We start from the raw sequence: 21,985 nt of genomic DNA on the forward strand, positions 1-21,985 counted from the left end.
CCCGGTTAGATGTGGCCTATTTTTATATAAAGCGTTCACAGGCAAATTTGCTTCATGTATTTACCCATATTATTTTTTTGTAAATCAGGCACACAAACACGATTCCTGGCTGCATGTCAATATCCATGGATCACTGGATCTTTAACTGATAACAATCGTTTGTTTTACTCGCGTTTCCCCTACTAAAGTTATGCAGCAGGCTCTTTTGCCACCCAGTCCGGCTGAGGGGGCGTGTTCCGGCGGGAAAGTGACGTCAATGCATACTCTCTTTACAGGCGTAAACTACGTCAGTACTTCATTTTCTCGCTTCCACCACAGGTAAAGCAACACACCTGAGCGCTGAAGCAGGAAGAAATCAGATGAAGGTGTTTCTCAGGACATCTTTCGTCAGGAATCCCATGTACATTTGAGCGAATCGTTGTGACAAGAAACAATGATGATCTAGATTTTGACACTAAAGCTGAAGTGGATTGACGTATTTTGAGGACTGCTTGCGCAAGTAACTTATATCAGGATCCCTTTAACGTAAATCCATCAGAAATGGGTTCGGTGTGTTTTTATTTCGCATTCTTACTCTTTATTGTCGGTGTTTATGGCGGAGAAACTAAGAGCGAGATATCTGAACAAGACCAACAGTGTTTAAGCACTTTCACGATAGGTCGGGAAAACTTTGTTTTGGACACGGAAGAGTCGATCAAGGATGGGGCAGTTTTCCTGGCCAACCCGAGCGTCGCGAATATGGACGCGTGCACTGTCGCGTGCTGCAGAGTTCCCAGATGCAACTTGGCCTTCGTAGAGGACGGAAACGAGAAGGGATCCAACAACAGCTGCTTCCTCTTCAACTGCTTATATAAACATAAATATGTCTGTAGATTTATTCAAAAAGAGGGATTTACAAATTATATATTGGTTTCAGTCAATGAATATTACCTGAACGGCCGCAAAAGTGGTAAATGTTCTATTCACATTTTTCATCATGCTCATTATAAAACATTACCACCCATGCTTAAAAAGCCTAACAGCTGATTTGCTGGTCTTAGCTTGTTTACACTGTTTGGTAGATGTTGCTCAGGTCGGCCAGTTCCTCTCCCTGATCTGTTGCCAAAATACCTCAAAACAAACAATCAAACAAAAACAAAAAAGCCAAGTGACCAACTAACTTATATTTTTGTAATGTGTATAGGTGTAGCCTACATATGGCCTAATTGGATTCATCCACAAATACTTTTTGGCATGAATTCATATACTGAGGGACCCCAAATACACAATTTGGGGTCCCTCAGACTGCCACATTAGCAGAACCTTCTGAAGGATCTCTTGTCATCTTTTGAAAGTGTGTTTCATGTTTATGATACCATGGAGGAACTGTTGACTTTCTTTAGAATTTTTTGCAGGAACTTATGTGTTCCATTTTGTGACTCAGAGAAGTGCCCTTTTCAAAGGGTGCCTAGTGGTTCTCTAGAATCTAGATTGTTCTGATCTGAAGATCCCTGAAATGGTACCGTGGGTATCTTTTTATTTTTAGGTATAGGCCTATATAAAAGATGTATTATTTTTATTTAATCAAGCAAGGTGCAATTATATCAATTTCATTCTTATTGGAATCTGAGTGATTGTCATTTTTACAATAATATGACTGGCTTTTTTTTCTTCAGTTGAGAAGGACAAACCTCCCATTGCCAATGCTGGACGGGATTTGGTGGTCCAGCCTCATGAGGAGGTATTGCTGAATGGCATTGAGAGTTGGGATGATGGGAAGATCATAAATTACCATTGGAGCGTCATCCGTGGAGATGGATCTGTCCAGATGGAGGTAAGAGAATATGAGCAGATATGTTATGATATTAATGTTGTTGTTGTTTTTTTGTTATGTATATATGTTTCCAATTATGATGTTAAGATTAATTTAAAATCGTAAGGAAATGTTTCTTTGTCATCTTAAAGCAACAATATGTAACTTTTGGCACTCTAGCGGTTAATAAACAAAACTGCATGTGTCTTGTGGAAGAGCATTTTAGCCGGAGCTATTTCTCTCTGTTTATTGTCTATGACGAGTCACGCAGGTACTGTGCTACTCTGCAGCAGTGCTTTTTTTTTCTGTCCATACTGAATTCAATGGTAACCAACACATTTTGCAAAATATTATTTTGTGTTATGCAGAAGAAAAAAAATACATACATTTTGGACGACCTATCCCTTAAATTAGGACCAATGATCATTTCAGTGCAATTGAGTGGAATTAAATTCATGTTTCACAGTCAAGTCAAGTCAACTTTATTTATTTAGCGCTTTTAACAATGTAGATTGTTTCAAAGCAGCTTTACAGTGTTAAACAGGAAAATAATGCAGCATAATTTTATTCAGCTGTATAGCCATTCTGGAAAAAACGCTGATGTCATCAGTTCATTTCAATTATCATACAGTGACAGTGTGGGCTTTAGATCAATAATTCGATCAGTAATTTAGTTTAAATGGTTAATTTAGTTTATTAATTCGATTTATTTCGATGTTAAGTTGAAAAATTTAGTGTCCCCAACTGAGCACGCCAAGCCAGAGGCAACAGTGGCAAGGAAACTAAAACCCCATTAGGTGACCTAATGGAGAAAAATAAACCTTGGGATAATACTCGGGATAATACACAGTGCCTTCTCAAGATCCAGATCGGATGTCAAGTGGCAACAGACTTGCTCTTTTCTGTCACCTATAACTCACTGTTGTATTATGGCATAATAGGAATAATAATTCAATTCAATTCAATGCACAATTATACCCAACATCTGATCTGTTTCTAAACAACTTCTCCACAGAAAACTAATTTTGTGGACCAGATAAGGGTGTCCAACCTGATACCTGGGGTGTATGAGTTTAAACTGACCGTAACAGATTCAGCACAGCATTCTGATTCAGCTCAAGTCACTGTCTTGGTTCTCACTCCTGAGCAATCTGAGCGTGAGTATTCTTTTATTATGCTTTTCCCAACCACTCCCAAACTTTTACCTTTATGAATGAATCTCTTTTTTTTATGGAGTTCTCATTCCTGTGACATTTGTAAATGTTTGTGAATACCATAGTAAAATAGTTTAGCCTGTATTTTGAAATGTTAGTTGTGTACTAATCTAGTTTATACTTTAAACTTGTCATTGTTTGCTGTTATGACAAACTTCTTGTGATCCCCCTGTAATTTGTTACTCATTTTGGTTAAAAACATCTGATAATTGAGTAAATCTAAAAGGGAAGGAGATTAAGGTTTCCAGACGTCTAAATGTCGTAGGCCTACAAATAACTCTGTAATGTAGTGCTGTGTTAGGGATGACTCTGTTTTTATTGTTTGAGAGAGTTTACCGCTCCCTCTATGAATGTGCAGAACCGGTTTGACATGTTGCACGCTTTGAGTCACAGTTGTGCAGTATGGGTAACTGCTCTGCGTAAACACACAAATTACAGCAAACAGCGAAGATTAATTAACTCGTGGCATTCTCAACCTTCTGTAACCTTCACCTGACAGAGAGGCGAAAAGAGCTGAAGAGAAGCGATGGAATGAAAATGAAAAAAAAAAAACTGCCGTGTGACAGGAAAGATATATTGAAAATCAGGGCTTGACATTAACTTTTTTGCTCACAAAGTTACTAGCCACTCAGCATTTTCACTGGCCACAATTTTGTTGTTAGGAAATTTGTTGTTGGCTATATGTAAATGACCACATCCAAACCTAGTCTAGCCTAGTGAAATAAATATCCATATTTTCATGTGATTTGACAGTTTATTTTATTAATTATAAATCATCTAAAAGGTGTGCATCATACCTGACACCTAGACGAACACTTTACAGTTGGCTTTGTGCAGGGGTTAAAGGGGGACCTCAGATAAATTATGAAATAAATATATCCAGCAGTCGCAGCGCGAGAGCAGCTAGATCGTCTCACGCACAGCCCTGACAAACTCTATTGGCGCTTTCGCTGCTCTATTGAAGTGATAACGAGCGACATGCATCCGCTTTATCCATTTGAATTTGATACAAGCGCAACATCATGTGTACAGTAAAGGCTCTGTGGCGAAACTAGCTGAACCAGACCTCTAGCTCCGACCATGTGAATGGAAGAGTTGAGGTAAACTATAGGCTGCCTACACGACTGTAATCATGGCCGTAGTCAGCTACGAGGTCACCGTGGACCAGACCTCGGTATTTTTGGTGTATATAATAAATGTTGTAAAATAACTTCATCAGATTGGGTGATAAGATAATGAATGTGTGTGTATGTATTGTGAATTAATTTATTGAACATATTAGCTTAGCATTCGTAGCCTTCAGTAGGTGCGTTAACATGGAGCACTGTAATCGGTTTAAAAGTCCAATCCGAATGAAAATGCTCCATATAAACACCTCAATCGGAATAAAAATGCCCAAACTGAATGAAATTGTAATCAGTTTGAGAGGGGTGGGATAAACCTTTTTATGAACCGATCAAACGAAAAATTCCACCATGTAAACGACCTGATCCGATTACTTTTCCAGAAATAATATGCATAATTCTCTCGTCTCAGGGGGATATGAGGGGGGAAAGTACCATAATTCAAATATACTACGGGGTTTCTACTGATACAAAGCTTAATGCTAAATCACTGAAGTGACCCTTTAATTCTATCAAACCCTGCTGCATTTGCGTTCACCTAACGCCATCACAAACGCGCACGCCACACTATAGAAAACAGAATGCGGTCAATATATTGTGTCTTTTATAAATTTGGTGCTATTATGCGTAGCAGAGCAAACAATACTGGTTTACTGTGTGCACGTTGCATGAAGGCGGCTATCTGCTGCTTGCAAACAGGCTCTTTTGAGGAGACAGCGGATTGCCATTCATATGCCGCCCTGATTGCCCTCGCTATGCGCGATTTATACTGCAGGCTCACTCTCGCTCGTATTAACACTATCATCCCTTACATGTGTTTTACTGAACTAAATACATTGTCATTTAGGCCTGCTTGAAAACCAGTCTCAACCAGATTGATACAATAAGCACTTCTAAACTAATCACTAAGAACTTTACATAATCTAGATATAGAAGCAGATGTTCTGCTTTGTTGTCCATGTTATGTTGAGTGAATGTCTTTCTGTGACGTGATATACAGCGCGTGCGCCTCCGCAGCTGAAGAGTTAATTTTTCTGAGGTATTAAACTTTTTTATTTCGTAACAAGTTATGAACCTAATGTTGGAATAATGACACAGACATAGCCTGGCTACACCATCTCATCTTGACAGCGTTTGTCCTAGGCTTCAACTGCGCCTGACAGAATAATACATTTTTCTGAGCTGCATTTTATTGTTAATTTTGTTTTTCAAAATAAATTAATTGAATTCATTTTGAGTTCGCATTCATCATTCACAGCTGTTGAAATAGCCATTGTATAGGACATAAATTAGGTTAAACTACTGCATGTCCGCCCACAGAAAAATAAATAGATATAAAATTACCAACACAGAACTATTGATCCACGAACGTCGCAGTTATTATAATTGGCAACGTTACGAATCTATGCGACAGACAAACTGTGTGCGCATGTCACAAAATGATTCCGATTGAAACCATCAGCACATGTAAACACCAAATCGGTTTAGATAACGTCTCATGTAAACAGTCCACCGAATCTTTCAATCAGAATGATTTTAATCGGAATGACCAAAGAGTGCGCATGTAAACATGGCTAGTGAATTAACTTGTCTAAGAAAATGCTTTAAAGGGTTACTTCAGCGATTTAGCATTAAGCTTTGTATCAGTAGAAACCCAGTAGTATATTCAAATTATGGTACTTTCCCCCCTCATATCCCCCCTGAGATGAGAGAATTATGCATTTTATTTCTGGAAAAAATCCTCAGATGACGCAAATATCGTCATTGGCTAAAGACTACAGCCAGTAGAAGGAGTTAGTTCCGCATGTTATCAACCCGCCCATAGGGCAGAAATCTCACTCACAGAATGTAAATGCGCCCGGCCGCTCAGATCGGGCATTAATAATGGAGCGGTGCGGAACAAAGTGAGTGTTTCAACTTTTCAATGAATTCCTATGAAAGTTAAGCTTCCATAGACATGATCTGAAAACGCACCAGACTGGACACGCGCTGCACTGCCGCGCTTACTTCAGCTCTGCTCAGCTCTTCTCGGGATGAATGAAATCTGACTCCTGCTGCGTTTTTTCCGTGCCTTTCGTTCGGCTCACTCACACGTTATTGAAAAGACACGTTCAGTTTTTAATTGTAGTTTCTATTCTCTAACTGAACGAAATTATTGTATTATTATGAAGATCAAAACGACGGTGGGGGCAGTGTAATGGTGAGCAAGTGATAACCAATAGCCGTGGCTTTGGGAGTGGCCTCTTAGGGAGACAAATACATTTTCTGTCTTTTCTCAGTCTAGAAGGCACCAAATTAAAAAATAATTTCACATTTCTACTACATAAATGACCCAGACATTCATCTTCCCAGCGCTGAGGTACCCCTTTAATAAAATATAGGCTGAATATCAATTGACCCTATGTTTACTTTCTTCACTGACACAGACGAAAATGAAAAGACTATCAGCCAGAGCGCTGCTTTAGGAGGGGAAGAAACAGGGCAAAAGAAAGAGTGAAAGAATGATGGAAATGAGGAGAGAGTGATCTAAATCAGAGAGTGATGAAATGAGGAGAGAGCAGGTATTACAGATTATTTACTGCCCAATAACATGGTTTTAAAAACTTTTTTTTTTGGTTTGTTTTTTTTGGCCTTCAACCTTCTTAAAATGCACATATGTAGATAAGAGAAATCAAAAATGTCTTGTGGGACCATACCTAATATGGGACCTCTGTGGTTTTAAAACTCCTTAAGGCAGTTTTGTGCTCGAAACTTGTTTAAAGATCCCATGGCATGGCATTTTTCTATTATTTTATAATGTTTCCTGAGGTGTACTTATATTGTTAGTATGATTTTTACATAATAAAATATCATAATTTAGAAATAAAAGGCATTTTTTCTATACTGATGTTTGCCCTGTGGCTGAATGCCCTGCTTCAAGAGGCGTGTCTGCCGTGAGACTTCAGTAAAAACGCCCACTGTTGTGATTGGCTGACATCTTTGCATTTGAAATGAGTATCAGATCTTGTAGCGGAGGGGGCGTGGTTTAACGAGGTCTACGAGCAGGCACGAGCCTGCTGCCAGAGAGACGGATGGACCTGAGTTCACTTCTCATCAGTTCTCAGCACGTCTCAGTTCAGTGAACTGTTGTAGTTACTAGCATATACTTCAGGTTATTCGTTTATTTCTAGTCGGAGGGGCTTTCACTCATGTCAGAAAGTTAGTAACTTTAGTAAATTATGGATCAGCGCTGACTCGAGACACGAACCGTTTAGAACGATTCAGTCCGATGAACTGGTTCGAGCGGTTCACTAAAAAGAACCCGTTCAAAAGAATGATTCGTTTGCGAACCGGACATCACGGACCAGAGACGGAGCAATTGCTAACAAAGTTATTTATAGTAACTACTGAGTTATGAGAGCCCTGTCAGCGCGAGTTTATTTTGTTTGTATCCAAGAGTTCCGAATAAACACGAGTCCCAGTCACGCCGAGTCCGTCTTCATCATTATTCTACCAACTTTGTAACACATGTAATGTAGCATTACAGCTGTCGAGATGAACGAGTTATGAGTAAGTGTTGATTATAGCATTATTTTTAGATATTTTCCTATCATATGAAAAGCGTCAGTGACGCCGCATTGAGTACACAGCGCAAACAAAGACACAACAGCAGTAATCGAATGTAATCCATTTTATTGTGGGAATAGCTGGCTAGCCTAGCCCGGATACGCTCACGCTTACCCCCCTTCTGCTTAATCTTGCGCTGTGTATGGCGCCTCCGCTGTGGGCCAGATGCAGTACTGGGGTCGGTGATGTTGAAGGCCGACCGGTCAGTGCAGCCCGAGCTTTGGTGTGCGTGAGGTTCATCTTTAAAGATGTGGCTTTGCCGATGTTGAGCAGAAACTCACGACTGTATGCACATTTTAGAACAGATAGACGCGACGAGGACGTACACTGACTCACAAGATTGAAAACACCGTTCTGTCGGGAGAGAGAGAAGCCGCAGCGTGTGCACGAATAATACAGTTCTGTGTTAACTTGAATAATTAGCTACACATCAGAAATCACTGATCACAGAACAGAAGGAACTGAAAAAAGACTTCTGTTTTCATTTGTACATCCAAACACTGAGAAACTGCCAGCATTCGCTCGTTCACAAGCCATGATCTCTCGAGGACAAATATGGCGCTCGCATGGGCGTGCCAAATTCTCTGGGCGGAGGAAAGGGAGGTAACCGTTCCTGTTATGACGTCATAACAGAAATTCAAGATCAGCTCGTCTGGGCTGTCATTTTCTCAAAGGCAGAGAAAGACAGCCAGAATTCGGTTTACACCGATGGAAATTTCTAGCCACTTGGGGACAATATTCAGGCTAGGGGAACTCATATTAATGTTGAAAAACCTCATAAAATGAAAATTTCATGCCATGGGACCTTTAATGTGTTGCAGTCTTGAATATTATATATATATATATATATATAGTATAGTATAGGGCCATAGTAGCCGACCTTGGTGCCACAACGTTTTCTACCACAGAAATAATTCGTATTTTTAAAAAACAAAATCGTCAAAGCAAAGAGATACAATGAGTATATACCGTCTGAATATTCAATTTTAATATTAAGTATATAGTATGTATATAGGCCTACTTGATATTAAAATTGAATATTCAGACAGTATATACTCATTCAGGGTTTTTCCTGGGTCAAAAATGGTCTTCGGTGGTGGTTCACACACACACACACACACACACACACACACACACCCTACCCACGTGATCTGCGAGCGCAATACTGACAATACATTTAAAAAATGCTAGTACTTTTGATCATCTTATTTTGATATCTCATATTATGTATGATCTCTTACATCGATGTTTGTTTCTTTTGTTCCTCATTTTTTACACTATTTACAGATAATTGTTTTGGTATATAATCATATCATCAGCTAGCTAATAACAACTTTGTTCTGGTTTCACCTCACTCCAGTCTAAATGATTGTAGGCTGTTTATTTTACTACACATTGTCAACAGAAATAAGCTGAAATGCTGTTAATAATTAAAAATAATTCTTACTATCCACTCTTGCTAAATTGGGTAAGCACACTTGTGTACACATTTCAGATGCGTTCTGAGTAAATTAATAAATTGATTCGTTAGTTCAGTGTTGGACAGATCAGTTGTTCTAACCCAGTGTTTCCCAACCTTTTTTCAGTCATGACACCCTTTGAAAATTTGCTTACTTTATGCTAGGGGTGTAACGGTACAGATTGCTCATGGTTCGGTTTGTATCATGGTTTCGGTACGATTCAGTATTTGCTATGTTCAGGGAAAAAAGGACTACTGTCAAATAAAAATAAAGATAATAATAAGAACAAATAATTTAAATACAAGCAGCAGCACAAATAAATAGTATTGAGCAAAGATACTAATAAAATAAACTATGCTTTTCAGGTACGTCTAACATTAGTTTTCAGGTACAGAAATTGATCAAATATAAAATAACATTGCATATTTGACTATAAATTAAAGATTAATCCTATTAAACTTACAAAAGCTATTCAATCAAGAGCAGTGAGTGATGTCCTTGTCTTTTGTTGTTTGACATTAAACAGACAGCAGTAAAGGCTACTGCCCCTTTAAGACCTAATGCATGGATATGCGTCGCCTTTCTCGACTGTATAAAGTTTACTTGAGGCATATACAGACTATGTCTGCTAGAATATTTATCAAGATGGACATGTTGACATACTTTTTGTGTGAGTTTGTCCGTTCAAGAGCTAGACTTGAAAGAGAACTCAATATTTGCGCGCTGTGAGACGTGTGCGCGCTTTCGGATGAGTGCACAGAGACAAATGTTCTCACAGCGCGCGTGACTTCTCATTCGCGTCTTCTTGCACTACACCAGGGTGATGACGGCGAAAATGACTGGTCATATTCGAACATACGGCAGCACTCGCATGCATTGAACAAAGTTTACAAAAAGAGAATTATTTGAAGGACTTTTACACGGCACCCCTGCTCTTGTCAGACGGCACCCCGGTTGGGAGAAACTGTTTTAACCAGACGTTAAAATGATTCGGTTCAAAGGAGTCATTAGGTCACGAATCGGACATTAGCAGACGCGTTGTGTGCGAAAACCGTCTCTTAGAACATCGCAGAAGATGTCAAAAGGACAAATCAAGTCACAGTACCAGTCAATATAGGACCTATTTTGACTGGATGTAAGAATAGCCACAATATTTGGACCATCATACTTTGTTGTTGTTGTTTCTTATGTTTTATGATACAGCAAAACTTTTGATTCTGCATTTTGACATTGACTATGCAATAGTTCTATCTAGGTTGTGAATTATTTCTGTTGTAGTTGTGTCTTCAGCCATTTTGGTGTTATAATTTAATACGTTTTGGACTTCCCATTTTTATGTTTGAATTTACATTGTGAAAAACAAGGTTGTGTTCCATATTGTGGTGCTCAGCAATTTTAACATAGTATCGTCATCATATCAGTGTAGGTGTAGATGGACCAAAATAAAATCATTAAAATATCAAGTAAATAAGTATTGTGATACTTTTCCCAAAAATATGCTGCCAACTCAATATGTTGCCCCACGGTGAGTAATTTTTCCCTGTTGCACCTACACAAAATTTGATGGTTCCCCCACCTGCCAAATCCCACTTTAACCACTGGTTTTATGACTGTAAGCCACTCTCTTCTAATGCTATTGCAGTTAGAAATGTGTATACTAATGTTGTATGTAACTTTCACGAGTTCACACTTACATCAAATTAAATAGAGTAAAGATTATGCGTATTTGGCGTGCTGTCTGGGGGAGGGCTCCAGGCCCGGAATTTTGGCCCAAACCCAGAGTATCCCCCAAAAATAGAGTAAAGATTATGCGTATTTGGCGTGCTGTCCGGGGGAGGGCTCCAGGCTCTGAATTTTGGCCCGAACCCAGAGTATCCCCCAAAATGCAAAAAGCAGAGGACAGCCACCAGAAAACCCCCAAATACGCAGAGAATTGGTGGGCTGGCATTTTGATAAGCTTGGTTGCTTGACCAGGAGGGCCCGTGTTGCCACTGATGGGAGCAGATCACGGCATTGGGCAGACGGGCCCTACTGGCTGATGGACTGTGAGCAACCTTGTTTTGGAACGACCGATCAGGAAGGCTCTTGCGACATCCAATGGGAGGCCAAGGCTCACTGTATCAGACGGGAAAAGCCCTACCGGCCGATAAATGAGGAGGAGTATGGTTTGGGACCACCTGACCAGGAGGGCCGTGTTTCCTGTGACGGGAGCTCACATCGCCGGGTGGACGGGCCCTACTAGCTGATGAATATGGAGCAGCCCTAATTTGGAACGACCGATCGGGAAGGCTCTTACGACATCCAATGGGAGGCCAAGGCTCACTGTATCAGATGGGAAAAGCCCTACCGGTCGAAAGAAAGGAGAGCAACAAGATTTAAACCGTCCAACTCAGCTGGAAGCTCACAGGCTGGTGAATGAGGGCGCGTTGTTTCGAACGGCCGATCAGGAGATCTCAGGCCGCATCTGACAGGAGATCAAGACTCGTGGCGTCAGATGGGTGAGCCCTACCGACCGATAGATGGGGCGGCGCAATTAAAAAGAAACGACTGACCGAGGAGGCCCACCCAGCCTCCGCCAGGATCAGTTTCCTGGCGTCGGGTGAGTGGGTCCTATCGGCCGACGGAACGGTGAAAGAGAAGTGAAAACACCTGGCCAGGAGAGCTCTCGCCGGCATCTGACGGGAGATCAAGACTCGCTGTGTCAGACGGGTAAGCCTCGCTGGCAGATGGGTGGAAGGTAAAGCATGGATGTTCGTCCAGGAGAGCTCTTGCAGCGTCCAAAAGGAGATCAAGACTCATGGTATCGGACGAGTAAGCCTCGCTGAATGAGAAAAAGAAAAAGATGGATAGTGACTGGGAGGGCCCTCGCGGCATCCGATGGGAGATCAATACTCGCGGCATCGGAAAGGGAAGCCTCGCCGGACAGAGAAAGAAAAAGATGGATGCTGACCAGGAGGTCTCTCGCAGCATCCGACAGAAGATCAAGACTCACAGCATCGGATGGGAAAGCCTCGCCAGACGGAAAAAAGAGGGAAAAGATATCAAATGTCCGGGAGGGCTCTTGCTGCATCCAACAGGAGATCAAGACTCGCTGCATCGGATGGGTAAGCCTCGCCAGATGGAAAAGGAGATAAGATAGAAAAGGTTAGGTTGGTCCTAATGTAGCTTTGGAAAGCGTGTGACAACCATCTTCTGAGAGCTTGAATCTGCTGTTTTTTTTTGCTGCCCCTATGCGAAAGGAGTGACTTGAAAATGTTTGTGCTGAGGTGCCTGATTGCTGGAGAACAGATTGGAGCTGTTTTTTGGAACCAGAAGCATGTCATGGGTTTGTTGGAGGCATCTATGAAAAGGGGTTCAGAAGGAGATTAGCCTGAGATTTCCTAATTTGGAGGTATGCAAGAACAGTTTGGTTGTTGAAACGGGATGTTGAGATGTACATGAAAGCTTTGTCTGTCTTGATTCGTTCGATTAAGTATGATATGGTTTCATCATCGAGTACTGATAGGTCTGAGATAGTGGGGTGGATGTTAGGGTCGAATTTGGAAGTGATCGCGATTTGTGAGCATCCTAAGAACCCGAAAAAGCTAAAACAAGCGATGTTGAGTGTGCAGGCTGCACTGAGGGGCTGGTAACCTGTACGAAGGGTATGGATACATTTTGTGAGAACGTCTAGTGTTATGGGTTATCTGCTGTCGGGGTGGGTGTTCTGTGATCGCTGAATCCCTTTGATCAGGAGGGCGGTTTGTGAATTCTCTTGGGAGGGAGCGCTGTAAAACAATTGCAGAAAAATTGGATGCCGCTCAGGTAGCCTTTGACAGTATTAACAGTATTAAGGTAGGAAACAATTGAGGTGATTAAAAGGAGGGAAAATTCGAACGGCATGTTATAAGAGAAGTGGAATGCTTTAAACATCTCCAAGTGGTCACGTAGGATTGGAAGGTTCTGGGAGGGAACATCACTGCTGCGGCAGTGGAGAAAAGGTTAGCCTGAGAAACTGAGCTCCTGCGGGAGCAGAAGGAAAAGCACTGCTGCGGCAGTGGAGAAATTAGCCAGAGAAACTGGGCTCCTGTGGCAGTGGAGAAATTAGCCAGAGAAACTGGGCTCCTACGGGAGCAGAGGGAACAGCACTGCGGCGGCAGTGGAGAAATTAGCCAGAGAAACTGGGCTCCTACGGGAGCAGAGGGAACAGCACTGCGGCGGCAGTGGAGAAATTAGCCAGAGAAACTGAGCTCCTGCGGGAGCAGAGGGAACTGCACTGCTGCGGTAGTCGAGAAATTTGCCAGAGAAACTGAGCTCCTGCGGGAGTAGAGGGAACTGCACTGCTGCTGCAGTGGAGAAATTAGCCAGAGAAACTGGGCTCCTGCGGGAGCAGAAGGAACAGCACTGCTGCTGCACAGGAGAAAAGGTTAGACGGACAAATGGAGAACCACATTCGTATGAGGGAATCAGCTATGACATTTAAATCTAGCATATTTTGTGTATGAGCCCATACAGTAGCCTAGTGAAATAAATATCTATATTTTCATGTGATTTGACAGTTTATTTTATTAAATCTAAAAAAAAAAAATCTAAAAGGTGTGCATCAAACCTGACACCTAGATGAACACTTTACAGTTGGTTTTATGATTGTAAGCCATTCTCTTCAAATGCTATTGAAGTTAGAAACATGTATACCAATGTTGTATGTAACTTTAGAGACGGTCCCTAAAACCGCGGATATCCAATGTCAAGCCAGCTTTACTCCACTTAATTTCAGTAAGTCAGTCTGGCCAGTAGGAATCTTTTGATCATGAAAGCCTTTTTTTTATTATTATTATTATTATTATTTTTTATTATTATTACTGTACATCCATTAGGGGAGGTATTGTCTAAAACGAGATATTGGCAAAATATAATAAATAATTTTGCCCGCTAGGCATTTACCATAGCCCTGTAAAAATTAATTTAAATGGTTTGTTGAGATTCGATTTGCACTGTGTGGTGAATTTGCAGACGGTCCCTAAAGCAGCCTAGGCGAATACTTTACCTCGCTGAATTAGGTACAGCTCCTTTAAGGCGGAACGCATTCTCTCTCACTAACTCGCTGATGAGTGGGCAGTCCGTAGATGGAGCGCGAGCTGTGAACGTCGCATGTATGCGTTCTAAATTTCTGTTGCTCTTTGGCATTTATTTTTCTGTTCAGTAACGCAGTTGTCAGTGGAGTGTTTGCGAATTGCCCTATGTGTGCGTGGGATCGATGCTGATAATAAACCCCATGGAATGTCAGATACGTGAGTTTGCTTACACTTGGCTACGACCATTCAGGCCAGCTATCCGGCCTCTCCGTGTGATGCGTTACACCTGTATACAACATACAATATAAATCACAATTGTCATTGTTCATAAATATTCGCTTGGCATAAATGTGCACCATTCATTGATTGTGAACTGCTCTGAACTGAAGCATTGTTGTGCAAGCCCGTACAACACTCAGAATCTGAAACGTGAAGTTCACATTTATTTAATGAAATGGCCTTTGAAGTTTGCAGTATCATGATATGTTTTTCTTTCCCCAAAATATAAGATGCCTTAATAATCGTTAATAGCATGGTATACAATATAGCCTACTGTAAGGTATTGATGCTACATTTAAGGAAATGGGTGCTCCAAAATACAGTGTACAGTTTGCACACGTCTATTTTTAGTCGCAAATGTGAGGATGGTCGCACTGTGTCGAGCCCTGTGTGACCGAGCTTATGTAAGCGTCAAGTTGAGAGGTATTGAATCAAAGGCAGGGATTATCAGCTGGTTCCAACAAGTGGCTGATCGTTTGGCGTAATATGCGCTTTTGTACTGTCATCATTTTAGTGATTTAACTTTACCAGCAAGTATATTTATAGTTCATTACCACGGCAACCGCGTGGTTGTCCATGATGAACGCACTTCTCACGTGTGAAAATTATGTCTGTAGTACAGAGTCGGCAAGATCGCAAGAAAAGCTTGATGTGTGCCTGTAACAAATTATTTAAGATAATTTTCTATTGCTGTTGTAGATTATGCTATTTGAGAGAGGGCCATTTTCTTTTTTTTCTTTTGATGGTTGATTAACATTAAGGCCAATTAGAAAACAGTAGGTATATTAAACTGCAGTCACTTTAAGACCTAATGCACAGATCTTATATATTTTATCCCAATTTAGAGATAAAGTTATTAATATGATTACCTGCAAAGATGGGCATTTTGACTTCTTGTGTAGTTTGGGAACACACCAAGGTATGAATGATGAAATGCAAAATGCCTACTGAGTCAAACATTAATGTGCCCCTGTTATGCTATTTTAAAGGGGACCTATTATGCCCCTTTTCACAAGGTGTAATATACAGTGCATTTGGAAAGTATTCACAGCGCTTCCCCTTTTCCACATTTTATGTTACAGCCTTATTCCAAAATTGATTAAATTGATTATTTCTTTCTCAATTCTGCAAACAATACCCCATAATGAAAACATGAAAGAAGATGGTTTGAAATCTTTGCAAATTTATAAAATAAAAAAATCACATGTACATAAGTATTCACTGCCTTTGCCATGACACTCAAAATTGAGCTCAGGTGCATCCTGTTTCCACTGATCGTCCTTGAGATGTTTCTACAACTTGATTGGAGTCAACATGTGGTAAATTCATTTACGCAATATATATCACTTTCTTTGGCACATTTCCTTCATAAATGAAATTCGACCACACTGACTCCAGTGTTGGGTGTAACTAGTTACTAAATACAAGTATATATAATACAATAGTTGAATTAACATCAAAATTTAAAGTCTAACTTTAAAATGCATGTTTTTATGCATCCTTCTCACATTTGTAATACTTTGGTCAGTTAATAAGAATAATTTATGTAGGCTAGTTTTATATTTATTTTAATGAATTAAAAGAGCAGTTTCATGTCTATCCTTGAATCGCTTAACTAGTCGAGGTTGATATAGGATTTAGAAAGTAATTAGTAATAAGTAATTTAATTTAATTTATTAGTAAAAGTCAACTTTATTTATATAGCGCTTTTTACAATGCAGATTGTTTCAAAGCAGCTTTACAGTGTTAAACAGGAAAATAATGCAACAGAATTTTATTCGGCCGTACAGCCGCTCCGGAGAAAACGTTGATGTCATCAGCTCAGATCAATTATCATACAGTGACAATGTGGGCAGCTCAGTAATTTAGTTTACTAATTAGATTTATTTGGATATTTAGTTGAAAATTTAGCCAAGCCAAAGGCGACAGTGGCAAGGAAACCAAAACTCCATCAAGTAGCCTAATGGAGAAAAATAAACCTTGGGAGAAACCAGGCTCAGTCGGGGTGCCAGTTCTCCTCTGGCCAATTAACAAACAGTATATGATTATTATTCTGGCAACTTTACAGGTCAGGGGTCATATTGTCAGGGTTGTTGTAGGGAAAGGAGCGAGGACTCAGAGATGCAGACGAAAGGGCTTTTTAATGATAATAATAAAATAAAACAAGACAAAACAAACTACCCTGAAGGGGAAAAACAGACTTGACTTGACTTGACTAAGCTTGACTGGAGCAGGGAAACATGAGGTAAAAACGACGACGATTCCGCACTGGACTGTAAACACAGGGAGATTAAATAGGGAACAAACAAAAGAGGGTAACGAGGGAAGACAGGTGGGGCAAATGAACCAATAATCAGGAAACAAGGTGGGCGGGGTTAGACAATAGACATGTGCACATGGCACAAAGAAACACTTGACAAGACATGTACTCACACCAAACGTGACATGAACATGCAGCTAATGAAAACTCATCAGCTGCATGTTCACACAAAACATGACAACATGACGTAGCACGTAGCCAGTGAAAAAACACCAACCACGTGCTACACAACAAAAGACAAAACATAACATGAAAGCACACGGCCGATGAAAATATGAACCGTGTGCTACACAGAACACACAGACAGAAGAGCACACACTCACATGACAAGACAGAGCGCACGAGAACGAGCGAATGCTCATTCTGTGCGCTCAAGACAAAACAAACACGCGGAGCATGAATGTCCGAATCCCAACACAAAACTGAAACCCAAACTAGACAGAAGTGCTGGGATCCGAACACCATGCCCGCACACAAAACACAAGGACAGTAGAGCACGCAGCTCGAGCATGCTCAAAGCTGCGCGCTCACACAAGACAAGACAAACAATACAGGAGTGTCAGGGCTCTGTCACAAAACCATGAATAAACTAGACAGAAGTAACAGAACCCTGACACATATTAGATCGGAATATTCAAAAGATCGGAGGTAACATGCTGGAGATGGGTTTATTGAGGATTACGTATCGATTAAACAATTATTAAAGTGCAATATTCAAAAGATCTGGGTCATCACGCCGGAGACAGGTTTATTGAGGATAATTAAATACTTTTTGGAGAGAGTAATTTGTACAGTAATCCAATTACACTATTGAAGATGTAACTAGTAACTAGTAATTAATTACTTTTTTAGAGTAACTTACCCAACACTGGCTGACTCTTATGTTCGTTGGTACATCCAAAACCAGAACATTTGTAGTGTTCTTTTTGCACAGACTTTAGCTGGGTTTCCATTCAAACTTGACAGTGTTTACACACATTGTTGACACTCATCTGTGTTCAAACACTGGCATGAACAGCTTTAATCTTAAGATTATATATATATATATATATATATATATATATATATATATATATAATATAATATAATATAATATAATATAATATAATATAATATAATATATTATATTATATTATATTATATTATATTATATTATATTATATTATATTATATTATATTATATTATATTATATTATATTATATTATATTATATTAATTATATTATATTATATTATATTATATTATATTATAATATAATATAATATAATATAATATAATATAATATAATATAATATAATATAATATAATATAATATAATATAATATAATATAATATAATATAATATAATATAATATTATATATATATATATATATAAAATAATAATATTTTTTTTTTTATATAACTTTGACGTTCACAACAGACAGATATGCACAAATTGGATCTGGACTGGCAGTCTGAACAAGGCTAAATAGTCTGAAAAACGGTTTGTTTGAAGATGCAGTCTCTCTAAAGCCCTCCTTTCTGAGAGCCTACTCTGCACCAATTTGTCAGACGGACCAGTCTGTTGTCATTGGTCTACCGCTTACATCACGTGTCGGAAAAAAAATAACCATTACCATATATGAATTTCAGCTCTGGATCTTCCTCATCACTTGTATACACAGTGATATAAACACTAATGATGGTGTCGTTTTTTTTCTGTATCAATTTCTGTATCTCAAGTCCTCATCCTTTTGAAGTGAAGAAAACCGTGTAGCACAGAAAACAGCATATTCTCAACATATCGACAACACAAACCAAATCTCAGCTACAACTGCAGTGTTTGAGGGTCAAAGTAGATGTTTTTTCTTAGGCAGCCAATGAGGCAGACCATAGGTTGGCTTTATGCAAATTTGTTACGTACAGTAGGCATGTAACAGGAAGTGAGACTGGAATTGCAGTTCAGAATCAATTCTCGGGAGACAATAGATCGATTTTAGATGACAATAACTTTATTTCTTGTGCACTTTGATCTTTAAAACGTTGCAGACCTTTTACATTCCAAAACAGCTACAGTATTGTTACACACTGCATGAAAGGTTATATTTGAAAAAGCTTAATATGGCTGCTTTAATGCAAACAATCCCTTGAGCACATTAGGAACTTCGTGCACACCCCTACATCTTGAACATGTGCCAAAACCGTTGATCCCATGTGCAGGTTTCAACAATATCTTTGTTGGAACTGAAAGGAACATGTCATGTCATGTTATCCAGGTTAACAACTGCACATAAGCAATTGTATTTGCCTATACACTCATTTCTACATTTTATTTAGTTTCCTTTTATTTTATTTTTGTGTTACACATAATTACGTATGTAAGGAGTCTATTCGCATATCTTTATTTTTCTGTCCAAATAGTGTGGCTTGTTGAGGAGAGGTGTGCACTTTCCGAAGCAATTGGCTTCCGGTTTTGCTTGATGAGAGGGCCGTAGAAAGATGAAAATTATATTTGTATTGATGTTTATAGGATCTACATAATATCACTTAAAATACTACTAAAATCTACACTCACTGGCCAATTTATTAGATACACCTTACTAGTACTTGGTTGGACCCCCTTTTGCCTTCAGAACTGCCTTAATTCTTCGATGGCATAGATTCAACAAGGTGCTGGAAACATTCCTCAGAGATTTTGATCCATATTGTCATGATAGCATTACACAGTTGCTGCACATACACGATAGAAATCTCCCGTTCCACCACATCTCAAAGCTGCTCTATTGGATTGAGATCTGGGGCCTCATGTATAAAATTTTCCGTAGATTTACAACCTAAAAGTCTGCTGCACACAAGCTAGATTTTTGCGGCAGAACCCTGAGTAAAATGCCCTTTTATAAAACCCAGTCAGCGAAAGATTGCGTGTACATGCTTCCCCACCCCGTCTCCTCCTCGAAATAACCATAAATGTAGCTTACAGTGTCTAGTTTTACTATGCATAACGTCATCTGCATATAATTTCCTTGCATATTCCCATCCATGTGATGCCATGCTTAACGGTACAAGACATTAGGAAAATATAAGATGCAGTCTGTGCCGTCACATTACATTGTTAAAAATCATTCAGTATCCTTGCCTTGTTTTGGAATAAATAAATAAAAATTGTATAGACTAAAATAATTCAGAAAAAGTAAAATAAAATTTCAGAAAAAGGTTTCAAAGAATCTTTTCCGCTGGCCAAATTGTATTTTTAATTACTTTTAAGAAAATCAAATTTATTCAATATTGCCTATAAGGTAAACATATTTTATGATGTTTATATTCTGTTTAATGGAAATAGATTTAAAAAAGAAGAACAAAAAGATTGAGCAAAATTGCAAATTAACAAAACAGTAGCTTATACATGGTAAGAGATCAATAACACATACACATACAGAAGAGAGAAAAACAAAACAAAAACAAAGAGAAAGAAAATGGTAATAGATTTGTAGTAAAAGTAGTAATCATACTAATTATAATAACAATAATAATTGTAGTAGTGGTAGCATTAGTAAATTATAATAATAGTAATAGTATTGGTAGTAATAATAATATTATAAAATAAACTGACCATAGAGAATTTTGAATTGGGCCAGTGAGCAACCACCTCAATGCACAATCTAGTATTTTCCTGTTCTTATATCATGTCTTTATTCTGTTCCATTTCCCACTAGGTCACTGTTTGACCCCTAAAAAGGAGGGACCCTGTCGAGGTTCTTTCCCTCGTTGGCATTACAACGCTGCATCCAGCAAGTGTGAGCAGTTTGTCTTTGGAGGGTGTAAGGAGAATAACAACAACTATCTCTCCGAACAGGAGTGTTTAAATGCCTGTAAAAACACAACAGGTAATGCAAATGTCATTGCATTGTGGCAATGTTGTACTATAGGTTTATAGGAATATCTTCAAATGAAAACTGTCGTTATTACTGGTTCCAAACCAGTATGCTGCTTTCCAATGGAAACACCTAAAAAGAAATTAACTTGGAATCTTAATTTAGGACTAGTAACTGTCATTGTCTAGTAAATAATTGTCATCTGTCACACTTTAAGAAAAGCATCATCAAAAAATCCATACTGCTTTTCAAGTCTTCAAGTCTGAACATTTTATGAAATTGTGTTGTTTAAAAAAAAAAAAAAAAAAGAAAGAAAAAAAAGAAAAGTTGGTTTATCTGGTCACACTGTATGTACTTTCATCAAAAAATAAGTACAATGTTGTATTGTAAAACCCTTTTGCTTTTATTGAGGTGGGATACAGGTTTGGTGGTATGGGTAGGTTTAAGGGTGGGTTAAAAGGTAAGGGGAAGGCTCAACAGCGTAATTATAGATGTAATTACAGAAACTAATTACAGCTGTAATTACATGCAGGTAATCATAATAATATAAGTACAAAAACATGTATGTACACAATAAGTGCTTTGTATCATATTATTAATTGAATTGTTAGTACGCAGTAGTTAAAGACATCTAATATAAAGTGGGACCAATCATCTTTAACTCTGTTGCAGTTCTTAAATCAAATGTGAAGTCAGTGTTTCAGGTTGGACTGCAATAACATTTAACCTCTTTAGTTCTTTTATGTCTGATTCCCATACAGCGTGGCATTAAACCTGCAGAATATTTCACCTAGCAGGTCCATAAAGAAATTATTTAGTGACTTTGGAGAAGAACTTGACTGGCCTTTTACTGAACCCTTCCAGAACATTAGAGGAGCAACAACCTTAGAGCCTGATGCTTGTGTCTTGCATAGTTGAAAGTATTCATCACCCAAAATGAAAATTCTCAAAATGAAAATCATTTACTTGCTCTCATGCAGTCCCAAATGTATTTTTTATTTTTCAATAATACATTTCTGTGAGTCCATCTATTGCAAGGAAATGTGCATTTCAAAGCTGACACTTCAAAAACCATGCAGAGAAATAAACAATGTGACCCCAATTGATGAATCAATGTCTTATGAAGAAAAATGATAGGTCTGTGTGAGGAAAAATACAGGTTTTTTTAAATGTTGAAAGGACACCGTTTTCTTGAATGCTATTGTGTGTGTGGTGTGGCATTAGGATTTTTCCTCACAGAAGTCATTAGAATAAACAAACCTATTAATTAGAAGGAGGTGCCCA

At 38.9% G+C, this 21,985-nt stretch overlaps 1 protein-coding gene across 2 annotated transcripts in view; it reads left to right on the plus strand.

Moving 5' to 3' along the window:
- The first annotated feature begins 305 nt into the window (after window positions 1-305).
- Window positions 306-21,985, plus strand: part of spint1b (serine peptidase inhibitor, Kunitz type 1 b) — a 28,087-nt gene continuing 6,407 nt past the window's right edge. For both annotated transcript variants that reach the window (XR_013817647.1, XM_079831504.1), the window contains exons 1-4: window positions 306-949; window positions 1,656-1,813; window positions 2,808-2,949; window positions 20,543-20,713. Coding sequence is in view for 1 of the 2 variants with exons in the window: in XM_079831504.1 (XP_079687630.1) it covers window positions 541-949; window positions 1,656-1,813; window positions 2,808-2,949; window positions 20,543-20,713 (880 nt within the window). In the remaining variant the exon portion in view is untranslated. The remainder of the gene's footprint in view (window positions 950-1,655; window positions 1,814-2,807; window positions 2,950-20,542; window positions 20,714-21,985) is intronic.

This window comes from Gobio gobio (assembly GCF_949357685.1).
Source record: "Gobio gobio genome assembly, chromosome: 12".
Taxonomy (NCBI): Eukaryota; Metazoa; Chordata; class Actinopteri; order Cypriniformes; family Gobionidae; genus Gobio; species Gobio gobio.